The sequence below is a fragment of the Diprion similis genome, chromosome 10 (genome assembly GCF_021155765.1).
Source record: "Diprion similis isolate iyDipSimi1 chromosome 10, iyDipSimi1.1, whole genome shotgun sequence".
Classification (NCBI taxonomy): domain Eukaryota; kingdom Metazoa; phylum Arthropoda; class Insecta; order Hymenoptera; family Diprionidae; genus Diprion; species Diprion similis.
The window spans coordinates 10,171,278-10,198,877 of NC_060114.1; the positions used below are offsets into that span (position 1 = coordinate 10,171,278).

A 27,600-nucleotide genomic window follows, 5' to 3' on the forward strand; every position below is an offset into this window, starting at 1 on the left:
TTGTCCGTGAGGTTGTGTCAAAGCAGGTGTGCAACATGAAACATGAGCCTTGAAATATGGCAACCAAAAGCAGTCATGATTGGTAACTTCAATTGCAACTGATTTTCATACTCTTTTTTGCACCGTAATTCATGATTAGAATTTTTTCGAGAATGAAATAGGAAGATGGAATATTCGTGACTGCTTCAGCAGTTGTTGTATCGTTGAACTCTATTGATTGATCTATCAAAACGCTTCGGAATGATTTTACTTCAGCGCTAAATTCACTGAACCTTTTCAGGTTTTTGAGCATTTTAAAAATGAATTCGAGTGTGGTCAAAATTTGGGCCTAAAATATAGATTCAAGTAAGAGGAAATCCGTGTGTAAAACAGGAAAATGGAAATGAAATTTTTCATCATGTGCTGTTCGTTGCTCAGACGACGGCGAAGTGAGAACAATTTATGAGGGAGCGAAATCGGTCCGTCGAACGAATCTACGATTTAACTCGGTGGTTCTGGGCCTGATTGCGAGTGATAATTTAAGGCAAGAATTTCCAGCGCCAGGTTAACAGGCTTGTCACGTCGTCCTTACACGTTTTGCTTGGACTTTAGCCAGCTCGGATTTTCAACTAACGGTGGGGTGGTGCTTGCAGTGAATCGAAAGAGAGCCTGCAGGGTAAGGGATGATGAAATGAATGGAGGGTCCGAGGATTGGAAATGACCAGCTCCGTCGAGGCAATAGAACCCATAATGCTGCGACCCGTTATATCGACGCTCAGACAATGGAGTATTCCGGTGTCCGGATACCGTAAAACCCATCGAAAGGATGCACTTTGACATCATTCCATGGCTCGTATCTGAAGTATAGACGGTCCTCGAGCCTGGATTTGCGGAATAATCCGGCCACGCAAGGATTCTTCACATCACCATAATATGGATTATGATTTTTCGAAACTCGGTTTATCGGGGGAATTATTTTTGCTGGTTTTTTATTGCAGTTTCGATTTTTTGAAACGTCGATTTCACTGGACTGGTTTAAATTAGGACGGTTATGTTTATTCATTACTACGACGTTTAAGATTGACTAAACTATCACATAAATAAATTGTCACCTTGATTTGTTGTTGGTACATTGTAAGCCAGTCAAGAGTTTTCAAGACTTTATATCTACGGGGATAGAGATCTTTGCACCGAGTTCACGTTGAATTTGTTCCAATGGTTTCCCCTTCGTCTCCGGCACAATGAATATAACGAACAATACACCAATCGCGCAAATCACACTGTACATCCAGAAAGTAGCGTAATTCCCAAAAGCTTCGACGAGGTCGTTGAACGTCCTTGTCACTAAGAATGCCATCAACCAGTTGAAGGCGCAGGCACTGCTTCCAGCGATGCCTTTTATTTGAGGTGAGAATAGCTCACCGACCATCATGAATGGAATTGGCCCAAAACCGAGACTGCTCATGAGGATGAAGAGGCAAACGGATACAAGCGGGATCCAGTTGACCGATGAAACGTCCACTCCTTTCTCTTCCAAGTAATAGTATGTACCCAAGGCAAGCATGCCGACCGTCATTGCACTTATCGATGCAAGAAGCAGAACCTTACGGCCCAGCCTATCAACTATGAGCAGACTAGTGAAGGTCGCTATGACTTGTAGAGCTCCAACAATGATCGTAGATGCGTCAGTGGAAATGGCGCCGTTCTGACCAAAAATACTTCCAGTGTAGAACACAATCGCATTGACACCACTCAGTTGTTGGAAGAACATTAAGCCGTAGGCTATTATCAGTCCGTTTCTAGCTACTTTCGTCTTTATTGCTACAAGAAATGAGCCTTGGTACCGCATCTCTTCCGCAAGTACTAACTTCCTCAGAAGTAGCTCGTGTTCGATGTCATATTTAGGGCCTCGGACTCTGAGAAGACTGGCTCTGGCCTCTTCTTCTCGACCCTTCATCAAATAGTACGTTGGACTTTCTGGCATGAATGAAAAGATGGTGAAGAAAATCAGCGGAACGACCGCGAAAGTTATCGATAAATAGTATATCGGTATCAGGGTACCGAGAATGTACGAAATCAGAATTCCAGATGTCAGCATCAATTCGTGAAACGCTCCCAGCCTTCCTCGGATCGTCTTCTCGCCTATTTCTGCGGTGTAAACTGCCACCGACACGCAGAATCCGCCGCCACTGAAGCCGAGTAGAAACCTTCCGACGCAAAACATGGCCACCGAGTTCGCCCAGATGACGAGTGACCAGCCAATCGTGTAGGGAACGGTTAGCATCAGCATGCTGCGCTTTCTCCCGAAAGCGTCCATCATCAGTCCCATGGGAATGCAGATTGCTGCTGATCCCAAATTCGTCACTGAACCGATCCACGAAAAATCCGAGGTGCTTATTGTCATGTTGTATTGTTCTGCCAATTTTTCTCCATTATCGCCACCTGACGTCGACCATCCCAAGACTCCACCGAATGCCAGTGCTCCTAGGGTAGCAGACAGTGCGGCAACGTATTGGGGCAGTTGTTTAGCTCGAACGAGTGGTTTTGAATCATTCTCGTTTGTCACCAGCGTCAATTGTGACACACTTATTCCCTTCTCGGCCATCTTGAATGGTAAGTCTGCTTGCACGAAGGGCTCGCGTGCTTCTTAACCTGTATCATAAGTAATGGATTGATCATCGGAAGCCAACATGAATCATTTGACAATACAGACTTTTACACTTCCAGCACAGGATTCAGATGCGGTGAATAGAACTATTTCTTTTTTTTTTTTTCAATTTATCAAATTTTCAAGAGACTGAGATTAGTTGTTTCCGTGCTGATTCATTGTTTACCAAATTAGAAGAGTTGTTAGATCAGACGATGGTTGTGATAAAATTCGATATCTAGAATCTCGCACATTTGCTGTTCAATCGTTTGATTACAAGCGTAATATTTTCGTAGGATTTCATTTGTAGACCATAACTTTGAAGGTATAAGCTAACTAAGTTTGACTTGAACAAAACTAAGTCCAAATTCTTCATGTGAATCAATTTTTACACGTATAAAATCCGGTTTGCTTGGTATTATCATACATTTCATGGATATCAAAGGTAAATTCTTGATATAAGTATGATTATGATTGAATCATTTTATACCCTGAGCACAAGAACATCTTTTTATTATTATCAAAAGCAATTGGTCCACAAATTCACCACCATTCGTACGTTGTTCCATCGATTATTAAATAATCCATTCAGTACGAAAAAATGTAAGAATGAATAAGAAATCTAATACAATTGAAGTACGAATAACTTCCAGTGCAACAATTTTTTTTATATATGTCAACTCATAAGATTAAAAAAATTTCGATCAAGTTACATTGCACAACGTTCGATTGTTTAGTCGGAATACAGTCTTAAAGCATGGACAGCAGAAATTAAAATAATCGTAAGTGACTTGAAAACTGTCGATGCGTTTATCCATAAGAAAAATTGTTGTACAGCTGGTAGTCGTTTTGCATTCGTAAGCAGATGATTATCAGTTTCCAAAGAAAACGTACCACTATAATTGTAAAAATAACTTCCTGTGAAACTTCTTTCTCTGAAAAGTTGTCAAAAAACTATTTTTTTCTGGCCCGTAGTCCGTATTCACGAGGAACAATCAACCATCACTGACTAACGAAATTTACGCTACTGTAGATTTATCCTAGCAAATATCTTCGAAAGCCTATTTCTACTTATCTTATCAGGCTGATTTTCAAGTTTAAGTGGAATCCGTCACCAACGCAATTGCTTGGGAAACCTGTAGCAGATCGAACTTAGAAATTATGTAATTATTTATCAGTTTGTTCTTTGTTTTCTTGTGTAAAGAATCTCTTGTTGTATGAACCTAATCAATATGTGGATAAGTATTATCTCAGTTATTAACTGTACGAGTTGTATCGTCAACGTCGTTTTACACAAAGCCACATACGAGATGTATCAAACCAGATATTGGGTGGTATTATATTCCATGTAGTAATTTCATACTATAATCTAAACCAAGCTAAGGTCAAGCAATCAATCGCGTCAATGCAACGGAAATCACGTGACTCTGTCATAAAATATCTCACCCAATTCTGTAGCAAAAATTTTATATCGATAGATCGCACAGAGTCTGGGCAGTAAAGAGTAGAACTTGGGTCTGATCAAGTTGGCCACCCATGATTTAAATGTTATAATGGTACAATAAATCGAATGCAACTTGCGGAAAATGAACTAAAATACATGAATCGTTTATCAAAATTAAATCAAATGCCGTAAATGCTTAGTTACTAGTATATGAACTTTCGTTTTTATCTGCTTGTACATCGGATACCTACGTTTAAAAATAAGACACGAGCTCAGGTCGAAAGTTGAAGTGAATTTAAACAGTATGATACTGAATAAAATCTAACAGTCGATGATAAAATATAATTCATCCGTTTAGCTTACAGCCGACAGAAGTATTCGAGGATGGATGAGCCAAATGATGTGTTGCTGTTGTAAAAATCGATCGGATCCCGTCCGACGTAGATCTTGAAATTATGGATTGAAAACTGTGGATCACTTGAATGAAAATTATTTACATTGCCGATGCGCGATGATGGCTGTTGCAAATTTTCACTAACTTGACTTAAATTGAACGACGTGTAAGAGGAATTCGGACTGAATGCGCGGACGTCTTCTCGTTGAGTGCTGTCTCCTCTTTCCGCTGTTTCCCAGCTTCTCGCTCACTAGTCAAAATATCACCGGGTGTATACACGAACACTTGTCTACGTTAATGCTACAGTATTGGTAAATCCTCGGAGAGGGAAGTTACGAAATTCCAGCGAGCACAGCGTCTTATCAACTTGGCTAATAAATAGTCGAGAGGAAATTTGGAGTAATAGGACGCCGAATTTATGATCCGGAAATATTTTAAGACATCTGTGTACAGACGGATGTGTCCTCGTTTACTTCCGTATTGCCAACCTTTTTGTTCCCTTTCACATGTTTTTTTTTTTTTTTTTTTTTTTTTTTTTTTTTAAATTCATTTATTTCTGAGTGAATAACTTCTTGGAAATAAATTGTTGGAGCTCTACAAGTCATCGCTTGTATTGTAAGTCCTAAAATTAATTTTCGATTTATCTAACCGGAGCTCAATTTTCCATTCCAAGATGCTGCAACAAAGTATTCAGAGACAGTTGTAGGTACTAGTTTTTGTTCAGTTCATTCATTTCGCTCCGGTAGAAGGTAATAAAGGTCGGAGTACGGAAATTTCAGGAATGGCATGAATAATTATTTGTTGTTCTTGTCCCAATTAGCGCAGTTTTTGTTACTACTATTTCAGTTGTCTGTAAATTTTATCACTGCGTACAGTTCTTGTGACTCGTCGACTCAGTTTTGTCACTGAAGATAGCCTTTCAAATCATGCAATATTTTTTTATTGTATTCCAGTTTGCAGGTTGGACTCACATTTGTAAGAAATTGTACCTGAATTGCTTTACACTTGTCCCTTATAGTAGTTGAAATTTTGCGATATCGTAGACATGAGAAAATCACAAATATTGACTGAAAGATTTTGGAGAATTATTCGAACTATAGAAATCATGTGGTTGGAATGTTCGATTTAGTTAACGATTTTTAAAAACTCGTACTTATCATAAAACCGGTTTATTTAGTCAGTTGAATTCGTCAAAGTTCGCAGTTTATGGAAAAGAATTAAGTAGTTACTGCAAGCCGACTGGCAAGTGATATACTTTTTGCAAATCGACTCTAAGCGTTAATTTTCAACCGCGTTCTCTCACTGTCTGAATTAAAAAAAAAATAATAAACGTCGTTTCATACATAATTTGATTTTAATTTCAATTTCATTGCTTTGAACATTCCGAGCCTCTGAGCCTGCTTTGAGATATATTAAATTTATAAACCTGCGAAAGGAACAAGTGTAAAAATTAGGCTTATTTTAATTGTACCTGACCCCGTTCGCATTTGAATAAGTATGAATGGTGTGAAGAATATTTAATTTTATTTCCATGTCCTTCTACACCAGGATTCAAGAATACAAATGGAATGAAAGGGAAAAATTTAGCAACAAAACATAACAAAGTAATCAAGCACTTCATACTAACTATAACCATGATAAATTTTAACATTCCGATGTTGCAATTATTTCTTGTATCTGCGCATTCGTCTCCATTTCTTATCATCCTCAATCATTTCGAATTCAAGCATTACTTCGGTTTTTTTTTTTTTTTGAAATAAGTACAATTGGTTAAATACAACTGTCATGATAAATAATAATTCTTAAGATCAGTGTACAAAAGTTACTGCGTTGCCAGAGTAGCTGGAGTCCAAATGGACTTTCAAATATGGAAGCTTTTTTATACTGATATTTCCTCCATCAGCTAGTATTCAAATATTTCTATATTCGGCAAAAGTAATTTCTCCCTCTCGTCATTGGGAAACTTATTTCTGTTTGATTGTCCAGAAAAGATTTTAATTATTCAAAACTAATGGGTCTAATACATCAGTAAATGGATATAAATTTATACTCAGGTAACGATACAGAGTGTGTAAGTCTTCGCGTGAGAACCAGTATTGTGAATTTGTACTGGTACTGAAATGCCTACCGCGACAAGACAGTCGGTGATGAATTCGCAGCTAAATTGAATGATCTACGAGTGAGTCAGACTGATATCCTCTGAAACGGGAATCGTCTTTGCACCCAGCTCTCGCTGAATTTGCTCGAGAGGCTTTCCCTTCGTCTCAGGGACAATTAACACAACGAATATGACACCGAGTGCGCAAATAAGACCATAGAGCCAGAAGGTAGCGTAGTTGCCAAAGGTGCTAACGAGGTCGTTGTACGTCCTTGTTACCAGAAAGGTTATTAACCAGTTTAAGGAGCAGGCACTGCTACCAGCGATGCCCTTTATTTGCGGTGAGAACAGCTCGCCAACCATCATGAATGGAATTGGCCCGGCACCAAGACCGCAAACGAGAATAAAGAAGCAAACAGATGCCAGCGGAAGCCAGGTGATCGATGAAACGTCGACTCCGATGTGCTCCAGGTAGTAAAAAATGCCCAAAGAAAACATGCCTAACGCCATTGCCGCCATTGATCCGAAAAGCAGAACCTTTCGTCCCAGCTTGTCGACTGTAAGCACGCTGATAAAAGTCGCTACGACCTGAAGAATCCCGACAATGATCGTCGATAGATCCATCGAAATAGAACCGTTTTCACTGAACATAGATCCAGTGTAAAAAATGATCGCATTGACGCCGCTCATTTGCTTGAAGAACATCAAGCCGTAGGCAATCGACAGGCCCTTTATCGCCACCCTCGTCTTCATTGCACTGAGAAACGAGCCCCTGTATCGCAGCTCTGCCACCAGGGCCGACTTTCTAGCCTGCAGTTCACGTTCGATGTCATATTTAGGGCCTCGGACTCTGAGAAGACTGGCTCTGGCCTCTTCTTCTCGACCCTTCATCAAATAGTACGTTGGACTTTCTGGCATGAATGAAAAGACGGTGAAGAAAATCAGCGGAACGACCGCGAAAGTTATCGATAAATAGTATATCGGTATCAGGGGACTTAGAATGTACGAAATCAGAGTCCCAAAGGTCAGCATTAGTTCGTAAAACGCTCCCAGCCTTCCTCGGATCGTCATCTCGCCTATTTCTGCGGTGTAAACTGGCACCGCAACGCAGAATCCGCCTCCACTGAAGCCGAGTAGAAACCTTCCGACGCAAAACATGGCCACCGAGTTCGCCCAGATGACGAATGACCAGCCAATCGTGTAAGGAACGACTAGCATCAGCATGCTGCGCTTTCTCCCGAAAGCGTCCATCATCAGTCCCATGGGAATGCAGATTGCCGCTGCTCCCAGATTCGCGATTGAACCAATCCACGAAAAGTCTGAGATGCTCATAGCGATGTTGTACTGTTCGGCTAACTTTTCACCCGAAGTACCACCCGCGGCTGACCATCCCAAAACTCCTCCCAAACAAAGTGCTCCAAGGGTGGCTGACAATGCAGCGAGGTACTGAGGCAGCTTTTCCCCTTCAACCACCGACGCTGATCCGTCATTTGACGACAGCGTTGTCTCACCTCTTAACTTCTTTGTCATTCTGGCTTCACCTGTTTGATAATGCGATATCTGCTCAGTCACCTGCAAGGTCAAGATGTCAGCAATTCGACATTGGAAAGTCAATATGAAAAGTGAACAATTTACGTATACATATATGTAATATTTATTGACAGTAGATACAACGAAGAGGCATAAAACTTCTTCTCGTCTTAACGTATACAATGTATCGTACTTTGCACCTGCAATGGTACAAAGACCATCCACAAGGCATGGTCGGGATTGGGAAGCCCTATCAGTTTCCCTCAAGTAATCCGTGAAACGGCCAGGAAGCGATAAATTATAATATCATGGATAGTATAATCATATGACAGTATATCAATATGAGCTGTCGCTACAGAAACGTACCGATTTGAAGAATGCGGTGCAACGTCCCAGTTTTAGAAGCTTGCAAAGTCGATTCCGTTCCTTTCCCCGCCGCAAACTGATCACTAGTAATCATCTAACATATACCTGGAGGCGGAACTTGTGAGACTGTAAATTTAGACCGATGTATCCGATGTGCATTGCAGTGTTTTTAAAAGCATTATTCTGCTAATCTTATCTATCTGATTTCAAGATATTATTTGCATAACTAATGCGCCAAGTGCCGGGCACTGTGCTCACAATCAGTAAATGCTTACGCGTGACAAAAAAGAAGGGAAAAAATAACAGCCGTAAATACCGTGTAATTTCGCGCGATTCTTATCAAATATGTAATGTCAATAATACGATGCTCGTCATGAGTCATTCCAAGATACCATACGCGGTGCAGTCTTAAAGAAGATTAATACTAATATGCACAATAGAGAAAAGTACATCATAAATCTGCCGAGAGAAATGTGCCGAAGGTCGAAGGCTGAAAGAAATACAGCGTCATAAAGAGCAAGAATTTGGAATAGTACTCATTTGTAAGATCTTATATCGAATCCTACTGTAAACTCCCAAGAAATCTAAGCTCAATGTAAACTTTGGTGAAGACCAATGAAAATTCAGCATTTCTTTCAAATTCACGCGAAGAAAACTGACGTTTCGTAATATTTTTTTGGGTAAAGTTATGTAATCGGAACTGATCATGCAGAGTAGACATTCTATCTTCGACCAACTCAGTACCGTATATGGGCATCGATGGTACCATTTGTGGTTATATATTCATTTCCTATGAAAAGAAAAAGAAAAGAAATGTCTGGTCACAAATAGGACAAAGATTTTGGGTCTGCTTTGAGCGCTGTAAGATTTGATTTTCAAACGATTTTCAAACTGCCAAAGATGACGCGAGTAAAATGATCTGGAAATTCTTATAAAATTTTGCTTCCAGAATGAAGAAAATTTAACAATATTTGACAAATTGAATACATTAGGTAAAGAAGTGTGCATTCGGTATTTCGTGCTCTACTTTTGGATGTGCCAAGTATTAGCTTACAACATTTAAATTCATGACGTGGCGTGATTGTCTCGGGCGTCTAACTGCTGGCTCTTGATTTCACTGATTCAATTGTTTCTGCATGCACTTTCAGCGTTTCACGAACTCCTCTCTCCCCAGCTTTCTCCCTCTCTTGCCTTCGATCTCTTTCTGGTTCGCATTTACATTTCAGTTTCATTTCATATGCAGTAAAAAAGCAAAAATTTCTGCTCGTTCATTTCAAGTATTTTTTATTTTTATTTTTAAGGGGATACGTTTTTCTGATTTTCATTTCAACTCTTTGTCCCTTTCATATCGCTTGGCTATTAACTAGAAAATTCTGTCGTTTTTAATAATTGCAACTACCATGCGACGCTGTGCAAAGTTTTCATTCCGAAATAAGTCTCGCTTTTTTTTTCTTCCCTTTCTCCTCGCCCGTGTATATTTCCATTCTTCCAGGAATATCGAGATATACTTTGATAGAAGCAAGTTAAAATTAGTTCGATTCTCAGCTCATTCCCAAGGCAGTACTTCTAAAAACGTAACTAGAGGAAAAGGAAAACTGTATAAGCTTTTGAAAAAAGCAATATTTTGCTCGAAGCAAATATCTATACGGGGTTAGCCAAAAAAACGTTCGTTTCGTTCTTGAGAGCCGAAGAAAATCGAGCTGAACATTCTTTGATATAATTTTTTTTCAATCTTCCAGCAATTTTTTCAAAGCCCGATTTTCAAGAGCGTGAATCTCAGCAGCAAATGAAGATTTTTCAGATTTTCAAACGTGACACGAAAGGTTTATTCTTCTAGTTTCGAGAAAGGTAAAGTTTCCGCAACTCAGTCAACGCGTTCGCATTTTATTTACGTTTCAAATTGATTCAATTTTTTTTCTTTACTTTTCGTCCAACCTGTACAATTCATCGAAAGTTCCATGAAGAATAAATAAGAGTGTGAAGTGATAAAAAAAAAAAAGAAGAAAGAAATAAAAAAACACTCGGCACTCGATACCCTAGTTTACGTAGCTAAAACGAAACGGCGAAACGGAACGTTGTCCAATTAGGCGCTACGCCGTTGCAGGGTAGAATAATTCGTGCAATATCGTCTGCCGCGCTCCAAGGGTAATTCAATCTTTGCCTCTTGCTTCGCCTGGCTCTGCACCAGCTCCGCAGCATCCGTTAACGAGTTCTCCGCAGGATCGAAGACAGTTACAGAATTCCCTCAGCTCTGCTTCATTGCAATCCGAGGGCGTCCGACAAACTCGGGGGAAAAATCTACCTACCTTTACCAGATTACTTGATAATGTTATAACCGAGAGATTTCTCGGCGGTAATGTCTGTGCCCTTAATGCTCCATGTAATCAGAAAAATTGTTGCGAATTTCACGGCATAATTGCACAGGAATACAATTACTTATCCAGAAGCAATGGAAATGAACCTCAACGTTCCTCCTAGATTTTCAAGGAGAGACATCGTTGAAATTTTGAATCTAATTCAGACTCTTAATTCCTACGCGATTGTAATTTATTCGAACCAGATATCTTTTTACAAAAAAATCACCAAATCGAACTCAAAAATTTATAGCTACTGCACCTTGGATGGTAATAACGTTGCAAAAGAATGAAATTGATCTGAGACCTCGTGACATGCCAAGCAACACTTACAACGTACCTCAAACCACGGACACCTATAGTTACTAATGTGTAAGTATAATGATATACGTGGAAAATCGGAAATTCGACCTGAGGTAGGGAGAAAGTTGGAGGATCTAACGCGGAAATAATGAGGCGTGTAACCACGGCATTCTAGGGAGGTTAGGTTCCGCTATCGAGAACGTACGAACATGATCTCACGTGTAAGGGCCATCCATTTCTCCTATCTGTGGCTGGCCTCGCAGACCGACGACCAACTTCTCCTAGCCGCTCAACAGAAGCTGTGCCCAATACTCCCCTCGACATAACTACACACCCGGTAGTCGATATTATATACTGACCACAAGCCCAGCTATACGTTCAGCCAGTAAATAATAACGCCCTTAACCGTCGGCCCTTCATGCGTGGATATACTTCACTTCGTCGTCTGGGTGGAGAAATTGGCCCTCCGATCAATTTCGCGATTTATATGACTATTCGTTCGTTTTTTGATTACATCGAAGATCGTTTGCGTGATTCTTAGTTTTTTTTTTTTTCTCACGGGGTGCCCTGGTCGATTTTAACGCTGTTGTACGTATCTTCAGATATCAAAGTCCACGTATCTTGAACGCAAAAACGGGCTTAACAGCCTCATTCTATACACGATTCTGAACAAAAAGACTCCAATGTATTTTTATTTGATACCGTAATAAAGAAATGGCACGGAAACTACGGATTTACTATTTTCGTGCCATTTCTTTATTGTTGCATCAAATGAAGATTAATTACACTATTTTTGTTCAGAATTGTGTTTAGGATAGGACTGTTGAGCTCTTTTTTGCGTTTAAGACACGTGGACTTCGATATCTGGAGATATGTACGTGAACGTCGAAATCAACCAGGACTCTCCCTGTTGATTTGAAAAAAAAGCGATGTGTTCCAACCGCAATACGAAACTTCAGGTTACAAATACAGTCAAACTGCACGTTGAAATATACAGGGTCAATCGTTCTTTACTTCGGCAACTGAGAGTTACATCATCTGATTTTTTCGAATTGGAAGTAGCATGCACCGAAAATTTCGTCAGTTATATAGTTACTATAAAATTCGTGTAATACGGTTATCCTCTCAATAACAATTTGAATATTTTTGTATTTACAAGAACGTATAACTTGTGGCGAGGCAGATATAATTCGCCTCTTTGTAGAGTTTTAACGATTATACTCGAGCTCGGTCTGTTTTTAAATACGCGCGCCCAACAGCCGTGTCAGAAAAACAAAAGACTCGCAAAGCCGAGCTGTTGACAAATCGCGGCTACGTTCACAGCGCTGCTGTACAGCAGTCTTTCGTCTCGATCGCTACGGAGCAACACGTGATCTGAACAAAAGAAAGTGTAAGAAGCTAGAGAGTGAGTGCGCGTGTGTCCGAAGATTGAAAACCATCGAAGGATTAGATAAATCAAGGTACGGTGTTGATTCACATCCTGTGTAATTACTACCAAGTCCTCCATGATCCTTTTCTCAAAGAAATTTTCCAAACTTCGATTTCCGAGAGCCTCGATGCCGTTCAAACCGCGAGAATAGCTGGTCACGTGATCAAGGTAAGGTTATACAATAGAAAACAGCTTTTCTGGCGTCCAATAATACGATTATACGTCGTTATGTTTTGTTAAATTCAGTGAGGTAGACAGGCACTCATTTGTACGAATTACGGTTTTGTGTTTAGCTGTCGAGATTTCGCTATTTCGTGTTACAAACTATGCTAGTAAGAATTTAGTGTATGATAATATTCATCGATACGATTACATGATACGGTTATTCCGACATTGATTACTTTCGTTTTGTTTACTCGAATTCGTGACTTACATACGACCCCTAACATTAATCAAGCGCTGCAAGACACTCACAATAAAATATACGCATCACCATAATCGAAAGGAATGGCAATACATACCAGATTTTCTGGTCAAGAGGGGATTCTGGTGTAGGCTCTTGTTTTTTACCTTTCATTTTCTGAAAGTCCAGAAGGAATTTTGAGATACGAATTCTTGTGGTCAATGATATATACATATATATATTTGAACTATATTTCACAAAATTTTCATACCGAGATATTACAAAATGGTGGTTGTAGGCATGACGGCGTGAAAAGTAAGTTTTTTACGGTTTTACGTGGTTTCTGAAGTCATGAATTGTTTCCATTTTGTACGCTTAACTGCGTTTTTCATTTATTGCAGAAAATTAAGATTGTTAAAAAGTGTGTAGTAACCAACACTAGGAATCCTTCTCAGTACCGGAAAGTTGAGACAGGTTCCAAAATGTATCAACAGTCGAGTTTCTACTATTATACCTATGTCATTATTATCCCCCCCCCCCCCCCCCCCCCCCGCCACTCGATCGTAAGTACGAGGGTGGTTATAGTTTGGCAAATCTTCAGCGTAGGAATCTGTCTGACAATACTTGCGAACAACATCCAGTATCCATCAAACGCAATACTTACAGCCATCGTTATTATATTGTATTGAACATGTTTGTCAGAATCTTATTGTCACGTAAAACGTTCAGGTCTGAGTAATTTTTACTCACGGACTTTTCGTTACCCCTTCTATTGACAAGCGTTGGGAAAATGGTTAGGGTTTAGAGATTGAGCATCAATTTTTGTCTCCAAGTGTGCGAACGAATTATCTGTTACACAAACGTTAACATTCATTATTCAAAGTGGGAAGAAAGGAAAATATGAATTTTTAGTCAACGTTTCGATTTTTGTGGTGGGCCCTACTCAAAAGATATATTTATTTCATTTAAACATCTTGTGAATCCGGAACACGACTAGCAAAGGTTCAAGTTTTTACACCTCACACATCGGCAATACGTATCGTTGGACTATTCAACCGTTTCTTAAATTTGGTTAATCAGCTTCTCAGCAGGGCTCTTCAGTTCTCGCCACCAGAGGAAGTTCAAGCGTTCATAGAAATTTCGTACGAGTGACGCACTTTGTATGTCGTTTAATATCGTTCATACTCATAGGATTTGGTTATACGAAGGGTTGATTGAATACAAGATGGACACCTTTGTTTATCACTGGTTTGTACGTATATCGATATACATCGCAAAGTGTATGTCACGTATCTAGTCGTAGAGTCGTTGAAAATTATTGACTGAACTGACAATTCCCACGATGTTAGAAATCTAAAAACTGGTATATTTCGGCTCTCCGTGCAACGATCGTATTGATACAGGACTTAAATAAAAGTTCTCAAGATCTACTAACGTACAAAACTTATTAAATGTCGAAATACATTGTGAGAAGGGACAAATATGTGATAATTTTTTCGCCGGGTTGGCCAAAGTTACCTCACGTGCTGTTGGGTGTTGACCATTTAGAGAGTATTAGGCAGTTGAGAAAAATGACCAGAATCTTCGCGCGAAAATTCTGAGATAGGCAGAACATTTCTCGGAAAGTATTATTATGAAGAACAGAAAATAACACTCACACAGTCGATCGTATCGTAAATCTAATCGCCTTTGAGTTGAAAAAAGCCTCGTTGATTGGAAGCAAATTCATTAAATTTTTACGTCGATGCGATTGTTGAATGTCATTTTATTTGTAATCTATAATACAAAACATAATTGATACCCGTATGTGGGCAGTATTATGCAGTCAATATTGCCTCGTCGGAAAGCTTGCTATTTTACGCGTCTTCGAATCCTCAATGTAACAGGATCAACAGATCTCAGTAAAATATCGAACGCCAGTCGTATATCTTTGATTGGTATTACTTTATCCTTGATCAAAACATATTTCCGGAGAACCGTTGCGACGATTGTCTTCATCGACATCATGGCGTACTTCGATCCTGAAATTGAGAGAAACTTGCTCAGTCATTGGAAGTCATTGCGTTAGTGCCTTTGTAATCTTGTTTAAAACCACGAGCAACGTTCTTCCGGTTAAAAATCCACGAAAGATGAAAATGAACGATGATGCCGGAGGATCTGCATGAATCATCAGTATAGTTATATAAGGTCATTGTCAACTTAACTATTTTCCTTACCGATACAATTTCTTCGTCCTCCAAGAAATGGTAAGTACGAGTACGGTTGCTGTCTCGCCAATCTTTCGGGTAAGAATCTGTCTGGATCGAATTTCAGAGGATCGGGCCAGTATTTCTCACTCCTATGAACTCCGAGAATGTTGAGAAGGAACTCAGTCTCTCTCGGCAAAGTACGCTGTCCTACAAAATCGGCGACTGGTTAAGGTGTGATCCGATGCACCTTCTTCAACTGACATACCTATCACCTAATTTTGCGGGCAGTATTCAGATACAATAAAGGAAGAATGGATTTGATGACGAAAGCTTGCCAACCTAAATCAAAATCGTCCGTTGCCTTGCGGCCGATTACGGGCACAGCCGGGAACAGGCGCATAGTTTCTTTGATCACTCTCTCCATGTACGTCATTCTCGTTAGGGCTTCCATCGTGAAGTGCACCTCTTCACTGTCGTCGTCCGATACATGTTCTCCGAATATGTCGCATAATTCCTGGTACACTTTGTCCTGTCAGATTGTAGGAAAAGCGAATAATTATACGCAGAGCCTTACAAGCAGAAGTGCACAACACCGCAATGCTTGTTTCTTTTAGATTATTACGCAATGTATACTTGCATGACGAACACACCTGAATGTCTTGGTGGGATGCCAGCATCAACATCAAGTAGTTCAACGTGATGGCCGTTGTATCACTGGCCTGAGAGAGAATGTTAATGGTAAGATTGCGCATTCACGCTTCCTATAGCGAGTCGACAATGGCGTAGTGTGTATCTACTGTTCCGTTTTCAATGAATCACAAAACTAACAAGTATAACAACTTTTTAAAGCTGCGCTGTTATGACAGTATCCAGTTTGTTATACTCACAGCTCCGATCACCGTATGAACATGATCCCGGGTATCTTTATCCGTCAGCGTTTTGTTGTCGATCGATTGTCTTAGGAGATTTTCTACCAGTGTCTGAGGTCCAGCCGCGGCATTATCTGATACATAAAGGTAATGGTAATTGAAAAATTGGCAGGCACGATGCCTAAGTGGTGCATAAATGGCCCCGGAAATCTACTATTATCTAGACTTTTAGATGTATTTCTCTAAAGTTGTAAGGTAGAAGATCTCAAGTACAACTGACACCTATGAATCAAAAACTCTACTGGGGCACTTTACGACTGTATCTGGATTGTGAGGTACTTGCCAAAAGAATCTTGTTCGTTATTGGCTGATACCCGTTGATCACTACGCCGGACGATTTTTGCTTTCTGCTGTCGGATCACCTGAAGTGAAACCGCACTATTTGTTAACTTATTCATCAGAGCTTATGGCAACTGTTTTGGCCGTTCTTATTAATTCAGATGTCTATTAATTGTCGTTCAGTTCGAGTAGTTCGTTTTAATGCGTATTCTAGACAAGAACGAACAATTGCTTCAAGATGCTTGTAGTTTGTAACTTGGAACGTGACATGCGGATGCTCGTTACGTACGAATCCTTGAACCCTTGGGGGGAACGCCACAGCAGGAAATATGTGTTGATAATTGAAAAACAATTAGAAAACCGTGCCAAGACGAGGATGACGAATCCAAAACTCCAAGAAGGGATACTGTGCTGGTCAGCGTATGAGTAAAACTTTGGAACATTGGTTTATATTGTTTCTGGAGCTTCTGCCGCAACAAGAGAAGGATCAACGGAGACGTTGGAAAATTCACGTGATGACGATATCACGTCAATTTGAAAATCGATCGATGATTTTGTAAACTATATTAATTCTTCTTGTGATGTTGATCAATACTCAATATCTTGAAGACATGAATTTTGGGCAAATAATTTTGGTCCGTACTCTAGATTGAAGTTGCCCTGCAAGTGATCTTGCTTCTTTCTCTGCTAATGTGAAGAAGTCTCGCACTTACGTTGTCACCTACGTTGTATATGAACTCGATGTGTTTCCTTTCGTCCTTGCCAAGTTGCGTACGGTAGAAAATGGAGTCTGGATACAGCCAAGGTCTGACGGTTCGTTTGGCGAAACCAAACAGCACCCTGTGGGGATAAAATTACTGCTTAATCCAAGGGTTTGCCATGGTGACTCGAATAAAATATGGATCCATCATGCAGGTAAAATCGTTTAGTTCCGAATAAAGTGATTAGGTTCCGAGTTTTTTGAACAACGTGTGATTGAACGAAAGGATAATGTGTTGATCTCGTAAAAGGCACTTCAATTGACTTACTTACGTACTGCTTCGCCATACTGACAGCACCCGCTCTCCTGTGCTTTCATATTAATGCCCATAGCCGTCGCTGTGAGACATAAAATATAATTGTACTCCCCTTCGATTACCAAAAATGTATTGTTTACGTGGGTGTAATTGGTTCTCCCCAAATTACAGCCGACTTACCACAGATTGCGTCCAATGTACACAGCGAAACGTATCTGTAGATTTCGAATTCCAGTCCGTCCAAGTGCTGCTCCATCTTCTGGGCCAGTATCACTGACTGGGTGGCAAAGGTTCCCACGAAAGACTTGAGAGCCATGGAATTAAAGGAGGGCTGAAGCAGCTTCCGGTGCACTTTCCACAGTGACGCTGTAATGACAAATTCGTCAGTATTCGACAACAATAATTAGGTTGTCCCGTAAGTTCGAGGAAGTGTGGCTACAGAAACGTGATGAAACAGAGTTTTGAATGAGCGTCGTACATCCATGTTTGTCTGTTTCCTTGAGACGCGAATCAATCCCTAGAGAATTTTGACTTTATGCGACGTCTGCTCCTTCCGGTACAATAGACATAATCCGAAATTTAGTGAGATCGAGACCACTCTTTCCTGACTCCGATATCTTACGTGAAGTCGGATAGCAAAGTGACATCTTTCACCTACCAGGAGCCGTGACTAATCCGTTACCCCCCCAGGATCGCCCGAACTTGTAGAAGAAGCTTTTCTCGATGGTCTTCGGACTCAGAATTACCTCCTGAAATGACGAATCAATTTAGATCTCTGCATTTCATTACACTTATTAACAGTGATTTTGTTGCCCTGATATTTGGGTCGTCTTTGAAAGATTTGACGTCAACGATCCTAGAAGTATATGCAGTTTCTCGTAATCTTTCTCCTTAACGGCTCGATTTATAAACTATCTAAAGACAGGTTCTCACAGGAAATCCCACGCTCTATGAATGAGTACTACGATAGAATTTTCCTAATTCTGTCATTCGGTCATCATATTCGTAAATTCTACGTTCCCAAATACCAAAATTCACCGAAAAAATCAGGGCAACAAACGAAAGTTTTTATTTTGCAGAGCTGTGTATCATAAGACTGCCGTACCTTCATATGTTCAGGACAAGTTATCAGGAAAAATGAATAGTGTCCCAACGCGAAAGGGAACGATGTAGGATACATTTTTCCCAATTCAAGTATCCGGCTCAAGATAGCTGAAATTGCGTATTTTACAATATTATTCGTTACTCAAGACTCATCAAGCAATTTGACAACAAAAGTATTCTGCTTACCATCAGTGCTGCCAATAACGAGATACGCGTGGCCTATGAAAGGCAGACTTGGTAGTTCCTCAGCGTTAGACGGGTAATCAGAGAACAGTAAAGTTTTTAACACCTTGACTGCAAAGTTGATCATTCGGTAGAATGCTAAGCACACCACCAGAAGCGTCGCTACCGTGAAGGAATCCATCTTGCGATTCAGTGAAAACCCGAAACGCGGCTCTATTTATTGTTCTTCGAAATGTGTGGATAAAGTAACACTGACACTGGTCTGTTGTACTGCAACACCTTTCTTTGTCAGTCTTTAATAAACTCACCTTTCTGTCGTTTAATATTACAAGCTGAGGGCAGATAAAATTCCTGTCTACGCTCTGATTGAACTGATCTGTGGGATCTGTGGATCTGTGGATCTAACATCAGATTCACCGCTTTTATACCTTCAGAGAATAACGCATCGTATATCACCCCCGGAATGATCGAACATTCTCCACACTATCTAATCAAGGTTAATAATTATTTATTCATCGCTCACATAGAATCAGTGAGTGTTAATACGAATTTACTCGAAGGCTGTTGCAGAAATCCGGTTTGCTTTCAAGTTTGCGAGGTTTTTACCGGTAGCTTAATAATTTTCGTTCCGTTCTTGTGCGTCAGAATTTCGTTAACACGGTTTTCGGCGTTAGTTGACTACTATTAGCTGTATTCACGAATATCCCGTCGGTGGTAACAAGCTAATATCCTTCAAGACAAGAGACGTACATAACCTCACTACAGTATCCTAAATCACGCTACGTGTCATAAGTACAGCTTCGAAGAATGTCATGCAACGTAATTCAATATGTTAAAATACACGTTTCGTAGTTATAAATACCAAATTGATACCTCTATCAAGCTGGCACCGCCACAAAAGAAAAACGAAGTTTACTATATAAAATAATTAAGTGCTAATTAGATGCTAATTAAATGCTGTAAAGTCGAATTTGTCGCTCCGCGATTTTTCAAAAAAACCTGTGGCGGTGCCAGGTTGGACTCAAGCTAGCAGCGCCACAACGAGAAAACTACTAAGGAAGAGTGATTTCGAAAAAATGATTACACAGGAATTAAATGCTAATTAGATGCTCCAAGAATATCCAAAGCTCAAATTTTTTAGGCCGCGTTTAAAACAGAAAACCGGTGGCGGTGCCAGGTTGGACTCCAGCTAGCAGCGCCACAACGAAAAAACTACTAAGGAAGAGTGATTTCGAAAAAATGATTACACAGGAATTAAATGCTAATTAGATGCTCGAAGAATATCCAAAACTCGAATTTGTCGCTCGTCGTTTTTCATTTATTTTTCAATTCTTTATACCATTTGTGGGGCTGCTAGCGCCACTAAGGAACGAATCAACACAAGGGGTGAAGAATTTGGAAATGTAACGACTCAGAAATGAAATGCTAATTAGATGCTCCAAGAATATCCAAAACTCGAATTTGTCGCTCCGCGTTTTTTGAAAAAAACTTGTGGCGGTGCCAGCTTGAGTTCAAGCCAGCAGCGCCACAGCGAAAAAACTACCAAGGGAGAGTGATATCAAAAAAGTGATTGCGCAGGAATTAAATGCTAATTAGATGCTCCGAGAATATCCAAAACTCGAATTTGTCGCTCCGCGTATTTAAAAAAAACTTGTGGCGGTGTCAGCTTGGGTTTAAGCCAGCACCTCCGTTAAGCTGGCACCGCCATAACGGAAAATCAAAAAACTAACTATACCACAAATTCAGGCTCATCTTAGGCTATTCAAATGCCACAACGCCGAATTTTCTGCTTTTCAAAAAACCGCAAAAAACGGTGGTGGTGCTAAGTTAACGTTAAGCCAGCACCGCCACGCCGAAAACTAATGAAGGGTGAACAGTAATCTACTAGTTCTATAATTCTATGCTAACACGAGTAATAGTCCCAGTTGTTCGTAATCGAAAGAAAGAGAATCAAACAAATTACGTCCCATGTCTGCAGTATCACTATTTGCTCACAGATCGTGAACAATTCGAACAAGTTCTAGAGTTCATGATGTCGGACTCATTTCTATTCCATTCCATTATCGAGATATTGATTATTTTTTTTAAATTCTCGTCTCAAAAATTTCAAAATTTCATGAGCTGATAGCGGCTAATTAGCGGCAAATTCGAGTGCCTTTGAAAATTTTTTACGATCATCCCTTCATGCAGAATTACCACGTGGATGTGCTATCTTTTTGTGAAGTTTGCATAGCCGTCGATTTTTTCAAAAATTTGAAACACGGCAAAATAATTGCTTTCACCGCTAATTAGCGGCTAATTAACGGCAAATTATCCAAAAGATATTATTTTGATATTTGTAAATGGTTGTACCAACTTAACGAATGTAAAAAAAATCCGTATCCGATGTAAAAAAAGTTTCAAGTTATTTCCATTTTAAGTCATACCGAAAAATCGTCGGTTCATATTTGAAAAACCCATAATGCCCCTGAACGTCCCGAAATTCCAATTCGTTCACCTACTTTACTCGTGTGGTCAATGTCTGTAAAGGAATTTTGTGTATTTTTTTCAAAAGCACGAAATTCGGGACTAGTGCGCATGAAGAGCCTAAAATGAGCCTAAAATTCCTACGTCATCCTGTTTTCAAAATTATTCACCCTTCATTAGTTTTCGGCGTGGCGGTGCTGGCTTAACGTTGACTTAGCACCACCACCGTTTTTTGCGGTTTTTTGAAGAGCAGGAAATTCGGCGTCGTGGCATTTGAATAGCCTAAAATAAGCGTAGAATTGTGATATAGTTAGTTTTTTGATTTTCCATTATGGCAGTGCCAGGTTAACGGAGGTGCTGGCTTAAACCCAAGCTGGCACCGCCACAAGTTTTTTTCAAAAAACGCGGAGCGACAAATTCGAGTTTTGGATATTCTTGGAGCATCTAATTAGCATTTAATTTCTGAGTAGTTACATTTTCAAATTTTCCACCCCTTGTGTTGATTCGCCCCCTAATGGCGTCAGCAGCCCGACAAATGGTATGAAGAATTGAAAAATAAATGAAAAACGACGAGCGACAAATTCGAGTTTTGGATATTCTTGGAGCATCTAATTAGCATTTAATTCCTGTGTAATCATTTTTTCGAAATCACTCTTCCTTAGTAGTTTTCTCGTTGTGGCGCTGCTAGCTTGAGTCCAACCTGGCACCGCCACAGGTTTTTTTGAAAAATCGCGGAGCGACAAATTCGACTTTACAGCATTTAATTAGCATCTAATTAGCACTTAATTATTTTATATAGTAAACTTCGTTTTTCTTTTGTGGCGGTGCCAGCTTGATAGAGGTCAAATTGATTCGCATCCGATATCTTTCCACGTGATGATCATCGGTGAAAAATGAAATGTACTTTGTTGGACCTCAAATTGAATGAAATCTCAAATTATCACCGGAACGCACTCTTGGACTATGTTTGAGGCGTCTAGTTTTGGATTAGAAATTTCTGTTTTTTGCCTGCCAACACCGTTTTCAGACAGATAGTTTAATGGATGTCAAATACGATGATTGTCTGGATATGCGGATGTACTTGTATGGATTAATAAAGGTCAAGTTAGTTCATATTGTTTTACATTGCCGACACGAAAGCGGATCCAGTTTTTTGATAAATTTCGTAAGTGCTGTCGCCTTGAGGACCCTTTCGATACTGCGTCTTCCTGTGAAATCATTGCTTTTTTTGCAAGGACTCGTCCTTGGGTGGTAAGGCTTGCAATTGATGGAAATTTGTGAACCCTCCCCTCCCCCCCCTACACGCACTTGCTGAATATCTCCAAGAATTATTTTCTTATGACCACCTACGTACCCACGACTCCTGCATCGCCAGTCGAGCTCTTGACGGACCTCAAAAGTCGATCTGTCTCCTGTCTGAAATGACAAATGGTAACCCCATGAGGCCAGCAGTAGCGTGAAACCCTCCGGTTTGCTCATAACTTAGTCTTGCTCTGTACAAACTCAGAAGTATTTGACGGTTAGTATCGTCTTACAAGGAAGATATCTCAAATCGATATCTCCGATACGATTCATTTTGTAATATGTTATACTAGACTAAAAACTAAGCGACGTGAATTGTTTTTCTGTCTGCCATTGAACACTTCAGGGGGGTGAAATCACCTTCCAAAGTAAGGCGTCATGTCGGGGGGTGATTTGGCAGTTTCACCAATAGAAACAATATTTTTTGACCAATCCCACGGGAAATGAAAAATGCGATTTTGCAATGAGAAAAAAAATATAAACTGCCGAATTGCCCCTTGACGTGAGTTACTTTGGATGGTGGGATCACCATCATCTTAAAGTCTTTTATGGCAGATGAAAAAAAAACGTGTCGCTTAGTTTTTAGTCTACTATGTCATATTACAAAAGAAATAAAAACGCAGAAATCGACCTGGGATACCTTCCTGGTTAGAAGAGTCCGATTAGTTACATAAAAACAAAAGTCCTGAGAAAATATGAAGACACGTGACTTGGCACGGAGCAGTGAGTAAAAGAAATGAATAAGTTCAGATCCTCGATTAACCGAGTCCGTTTTATTCGGAATACGAATTAACCGGTTTTGCTGTGCAATATGCACTTTCTAATTATGAAGAGCTATTTGAGCCTTGATAGCCTGACTATTTGCATACCTAATGCGTCTGTCGTACACGCAAGAAGGTGGATTTTGACCAACACTCCAAGTTTTTATGAATCCAGTCAAAAAATGGAAAAGTTGTGTTTCTTCATTTCAACATGACATGCAAAATTTCAAAGTTATGAATTTTTGAAGTTCCACAACCACTCGTGGAATTTACACTTCTCTGTCCTGTAACACGAGCGTGTCAATTAGTAAATTTATGTTTGACTTGTTTGACTTTACCGACTTTGAAACTTTAAAACTTCATAACTCCGGAATTTTTCGTATCATGTTCAAACTCGTGGTAAAATAAAAAAAAGTGCGTGCTAGTTATTTATATATTTAATACAAAGAAAAAATAATTGAAGGTGATTATTTTTTAAGGGACGGATTCATGAAATATGGGTCTCTGATTTTTCCCGTAATGTATGAATAATATGTTATTGAAATCGGCTTGTGGTGTTGCAACAACACCTGTATTTGTTAGTCTCTACTGGATTTACCCTTTTGTGGCATAATGTTGAACAGATATCTGGAAACCGAAATCAGATTCACCGTTTTTATCAAGTTGGAGAATGCTGCATTGCATAATGACCCCAGGATACTGCAAAATTTAACATACTGTTAAATCAACAGGCCAGTGATTATTTACTGCTTACGTAAGTCGAACTAGCGAGTAGCAGCAACTGGTTCTATCCGAAGTTTATAATAAAAAGCCCGTTCACTCCGGTGTGTGAACAACGCGGTATTTGGCTTTAGTTGACTATAATCACTAGCATTCGCTAATCTCTTTTAGGCGGTGATGATTTAACATTCCCCAACACAGAAAATTCGTTGTCCGTGATGTCATCGCAGCGTACCAAGTCGTCTAGGCTTGTATGTTGGAAGTATCGCTACACTTACAAGATTGCTTTCAATCGCCATGCTTATTCGTAGCATGGAAAATGTCGGCACGGATCGTCGCGTTACGGCTGATGAATAAATTATTTTAACATAGCGAAAACACGGACAATGAAAAATATCGTACAACGGAATCGGATGTATTGAAAGGTATGTTCTGAAGCTTTGAATAGCGGAATCAGTTGCATCGGACACCTTTTCCGTGGGTTTTTGGTGAGAAATGGTTAACACTGAAATGGTATCACTCATATACAGGGTGAGGAAAAAGTATGGAAACCACCAGAAAGCTCGCAGAATGGTCGCTTAAACTTGACCATTCATCTGTTGGTTTTGATCAATTTTTTTTTGAGGACATGTCATCTCTTCATCTCCCTGTGAATGCACTGACTTCTCTTTCGTTACCGTCAACCATGTGAGTTCCGAAACCTGGGCACTTCTTATCAGGGTACAGAGAGCTCTGTACATTCTTGGGATCGATATCCGCGTTCAAGCATGCAGACTGCCCAGTATATGGTTGGAAACATTGCGTGCGAAGTATGATTCTCCTCGTGACCAGCGTACAACTCTCGCATTAATCGCGCATTTAACGATCGTTGTATGAATGCTAATAAAACTATACTTCTGACCAGCAAGAGTATGTTCAACTCGCGATTTCCGTCACGAGTTTATTATGATTGAGCGGTATCGTCTGTTCGCTTGGTGCTCCCACTTTTGGTGTACAATTTTTACACGATATTAGAGAAACTGGAAAAGTAGCGGGGATTGAACTAGTATTCTAGCTACTAATGAGGTAATTTGTCATCATTTTCTAATAAAGTAGCCCAGACATTTGATGCTGATTTCAAAACATCCCCACTTGTGAGTTGATATTCCTCCTACATCCTAACCGGCCGATTCGAAGTAGAGCTGAAAAGATTCTCAAAGTTATTGCACACTACTCAAGGATAGACCAATAGGTCTCTCAATTCACATTGATGTTGATATAATTATTAGAGTTTTTCACTAAGCTTTACTAATCACTTTGGTATCACAATATCTTCTTAACATTTTTTATAGAACTGCACTCGCCCGCGATCTTTAGAGTCTGAAAAATAAATTCTCTGAGCTGAAAGTGCCGATTGCAGAAGTACTTTACCGGGCTTCATAAGGGGATGAACAATTACGTCTCGGCGGGATTTCACTCTCGGAATTCAATTCACTGTACCTAAATACTGCTAAACGAAGTCTGTGCACCCCTTACTGCGTATTAGAGGCATTAGAAAGCCGTCGTGCCACCTCGCGATTACTGTATTATGACTATCGCTTAATACAATCATCACTGCTATTACCACGTAGGTAATAGTCGAGCCAGAAGTCTCACTTATGCGAGTATCTAACGCGCCAACAATTCGCTTGCTGGAACTGCAGATAAAATAGGAAAAGGCTTTTCAATTTCAACTAAAGTAAAGTTTAACTCATCGCGTAAAAGGTTAGAGTATTTCGAAAGATATCTTAATTGTATTAGAAATAGCGCCGTATCCTGTATTCTTTGGAGATTGAAAAAAGTTTATCGGTTACGTAGTGACGATTTACGTGAGTACAGTCATCAATTTTGACAATCAAAAACCAATCCGCTGTAATTTTCTTATTAAAGCTTCAGAGCTTGCACTAAATTTTTCGTACTTCTGTATTCGCAAGTGACTTACAACAATTTACTAATGACCCAGTTCACGCCACCATATTGCTCTCACCAAGCTCTCACGTTTGTTCTCAATCCTACCCTTGCCACTTGACGTCTAAGGTACCATTCATACTTTTAATTCGAATTACCAGCAAGAGTGCCCCTGCGGCCATCGCCAGGAGAGTACTAAGTGGTAATTTTTACGACTTGTGGAACGATGGGATTCACTGCCATCGTAGATAATTTAGAAATGAAGTAAAGCTGCTGCTTTATTGATGATATGACAGACCTGGGAAAATACTCAGATCGTGGTTGAAGAAAATTTGCAGTGACACTCGGATTGATGAAGAGATGTTGCATTGTTGCATTCTAATTTATGGAGGCAAGGGTCTTGTTGTTTGTGCAATTTAGTTCTCACTCTGTTCGATTCGTGTGAATTACGTGCTGCAATATAAATGCGTCCACGACGTCAATTCTGTGTGGTCAATATTACAATTTTTTTTTGCATTCACCACGATTTCGCGCAAAAAGATCACATCAAGTATGAGTGAACTGTTTTTGCGAAATAATTACACTGTGAAATTGACTAAAACAGCAGTGTTAGTTCAGAAAAGTTTACACTGCCTGCACAGGTAATAATGGAAATTTGAAGTTGATTTACATATGAAATATGATGCGTTGAACGGATGAATGATCGAATGAACCAGTAACAACTGTTCAGAGAATGAAAATTACATGTATATGAGTAAAATCAAGAGAAATTTACGCGCAGTTCACGTAATAAACGAGCACAAAATTTCCTTTTCCTTGCTGAGTAGATAAATGATTTTCGTAGCTGAGTCAATTTTTCAATATAAATAATAAATTCACTTACTTTTTATAAGTTTTTATCGATAAAATCGCAAACATCAAGAATTTTATCTTACAGCGAATCTGACTCGTCTCTGAGTCTCCTTTATTTTGAAATTTACAGTTCGGTGGACCACGTTATTCAAGATTGATTCACTTAGACGAGAGATTACAGAACCTTGAATTGTTAAAAAAAAAAAAACAAACAAAGGGTGAGAATCTATCGACGGTCTGAATGAAATTTAGATAAGAATAGTATATTGTGTCACAAGTGCGAAAAGTGAGTGATTTCCGCTCAATAATTGAGTTATTCAAATGCGTGCATGCGCTAAAGGAAACTCTAATGCGTAAAACCGAGAACTTGAGTTGTGCGCATGCGCCAACGTCGTTTCACGGGACTGATCAGAAATGGGGCACTTTACGCACGCTTCACAGGCTTCCAAAATCGAATTTACCAATCAAGTATTAGAAAAAAAAAATTTCGGTTTGGTTCACTGGCGAACAATTCTGTTATTCTGATTATAATCTTTCCTCTCATTGTGTAGGGAAATGTTGATGTTGTTTGAACCGATGAGGTGTGCTTGCGATGGAATCAAATCTTTACCATAGCAAATTCAATATGGAAGAATCTGATTTAGAAAGAAGCGAGACGAATGTATACAGTGTACGTGAAGAAGGATGTCCAATTCATTATTGACCTCAAAGACTCTGGAAAATGGTGGTTATAAATAAATCTCCACGTTCATTTCCAACTGGAAATTACGGCCCTACTGGATTTTCTACCCATAGATTTGGCGAGGAAATGCCAGTGATAGGGAGTAAAGGTACCTTCGTCAATGTTCGTAAAGCCGCGTTTGCCTTTCAAATATGGAGCAAGATGCGTACGGTCCACGGTAATTGACTCGTTGGGTGGATAAGTG

At 39.7% G+C, this 27,600-nt stretch overlaps 3 protein-coding genes across 3 annotated transcripts; all 3 read right to left on the minus strand.

Moving 5' to 3' along the window:
• Nucleotides 1-1,064: 1,064 nt before the first annotated feature.
• LOC124411695 (facilitated trehalose transporter Tret1-like) lies at nt 1,065-2,602 on the minus strand. The gene has a single exon (XM_046890973.1). It carries the CDS (start codon nt 2,582-2,584, stop codon nt 1,133-1,135), a length of 1,452 nt encoding a protein of 483 aa, XP_046746929.1. The 5' UTR covers nt 2,585-2,602; the 3' UTR covers nt 1,065-1,132.
• Nucleotides 2,603-6,463: 3,861 nt separating this feature from the next.
• On the minus strand, nt 6,464-8,552 carry LOC124411416 (facilitated trehalose transporter Tret1-like). Its single transcript, XM_046890509.1, has 2 exons — nt 8,459-8,552; nt 6,464-8,292 (listed from the first exon to the last, which is right to left on the minus strand). The coding sequence occupies exons 1-2, from the start codon at nt 8,550-8,552 to the stop codon at nt 6,638-6,640; spliced, it is 1,749 nt and encodes a 582-aa protein (XP_046746465.1). The 3' UTR covers nt 6,464-6,637.
• Nucleotides 8,553-14,709: 6,157 nt separating this feature from the next.
• On the minus strand, nt 14,710-18,898 carry LOC124411696 (cytochrome P450 4C1-like). The gene is made up of 12 exons (XM_046890974.1): nt 18,651-18,898; nt 18,466-18,572; nt 18,019-18,109; nt 17,541-17,726; nt 17,373-17,442; nt 17,058-17,184; nt 16,349-16,427; nt 16,024-16,139; nt 15,787-15,855; nt 15,476-15,665; nt 15,164-15,343; nt 14,710-14,968 (listed from the first exon to the last, which is right to left on the minus strand). Exons 1-12 carry the CDS (start codon nt 18,826-18,828, stop codon nt 14,799-14,801), a joined length of 1,563 nt encoding a protein of 520 aa, XP_046746930.1. The 5' UTR covers nt 18,829-18,898; the 3' UTR covers nt 14,710-14,798.
• Between the last annotated feature and the right edge of the window lie 8,702 nt (nt 18,899-27,600).

Coding starts and splice junctions, on each gene's coding strand:
- LOC124411695 (XM_046890973.1), bottom strand. CDS start 2,584: ATGGCCGAGAAGGGAATAAGTGTGTCACAATTGACGCTGGTGACAAAC.
- LOC124411416 (XM_046890509.1), bottom strand. CDS start 8,552: ATGATTACTAGTGATCAGTTTGCGGCGGGGAAAGGAACGGAATCGACT. Junction 8,293..8,458: donor GCACCGCATTCTTCAAATCG/GTACGTTTCTGT, acceptor GTACCATTGCAG/GTGCAAAGTACGATACATTG.
- LOC124411696 (XM_046890974.1), bottom strand. CDS start 18,828: ATGGATTCCTTCACGGTAGCGACGCTTCTGGTGGTGTGCTTAGCATTC. Junction 18,573..18,650: donor CGTTATTGGCAGCACTGATG/GTAAGCAGAATA, acceptor ACGCAATTTCAG/CTATCTTGAGCCGGATACTT. Junction 14,969..15,163: donor AGGACGAAGAAATTGTATCG/GTAAGGAAAATA, acceptor TCTCAATTTCAG/GATCGAAGTACGCCATGATG.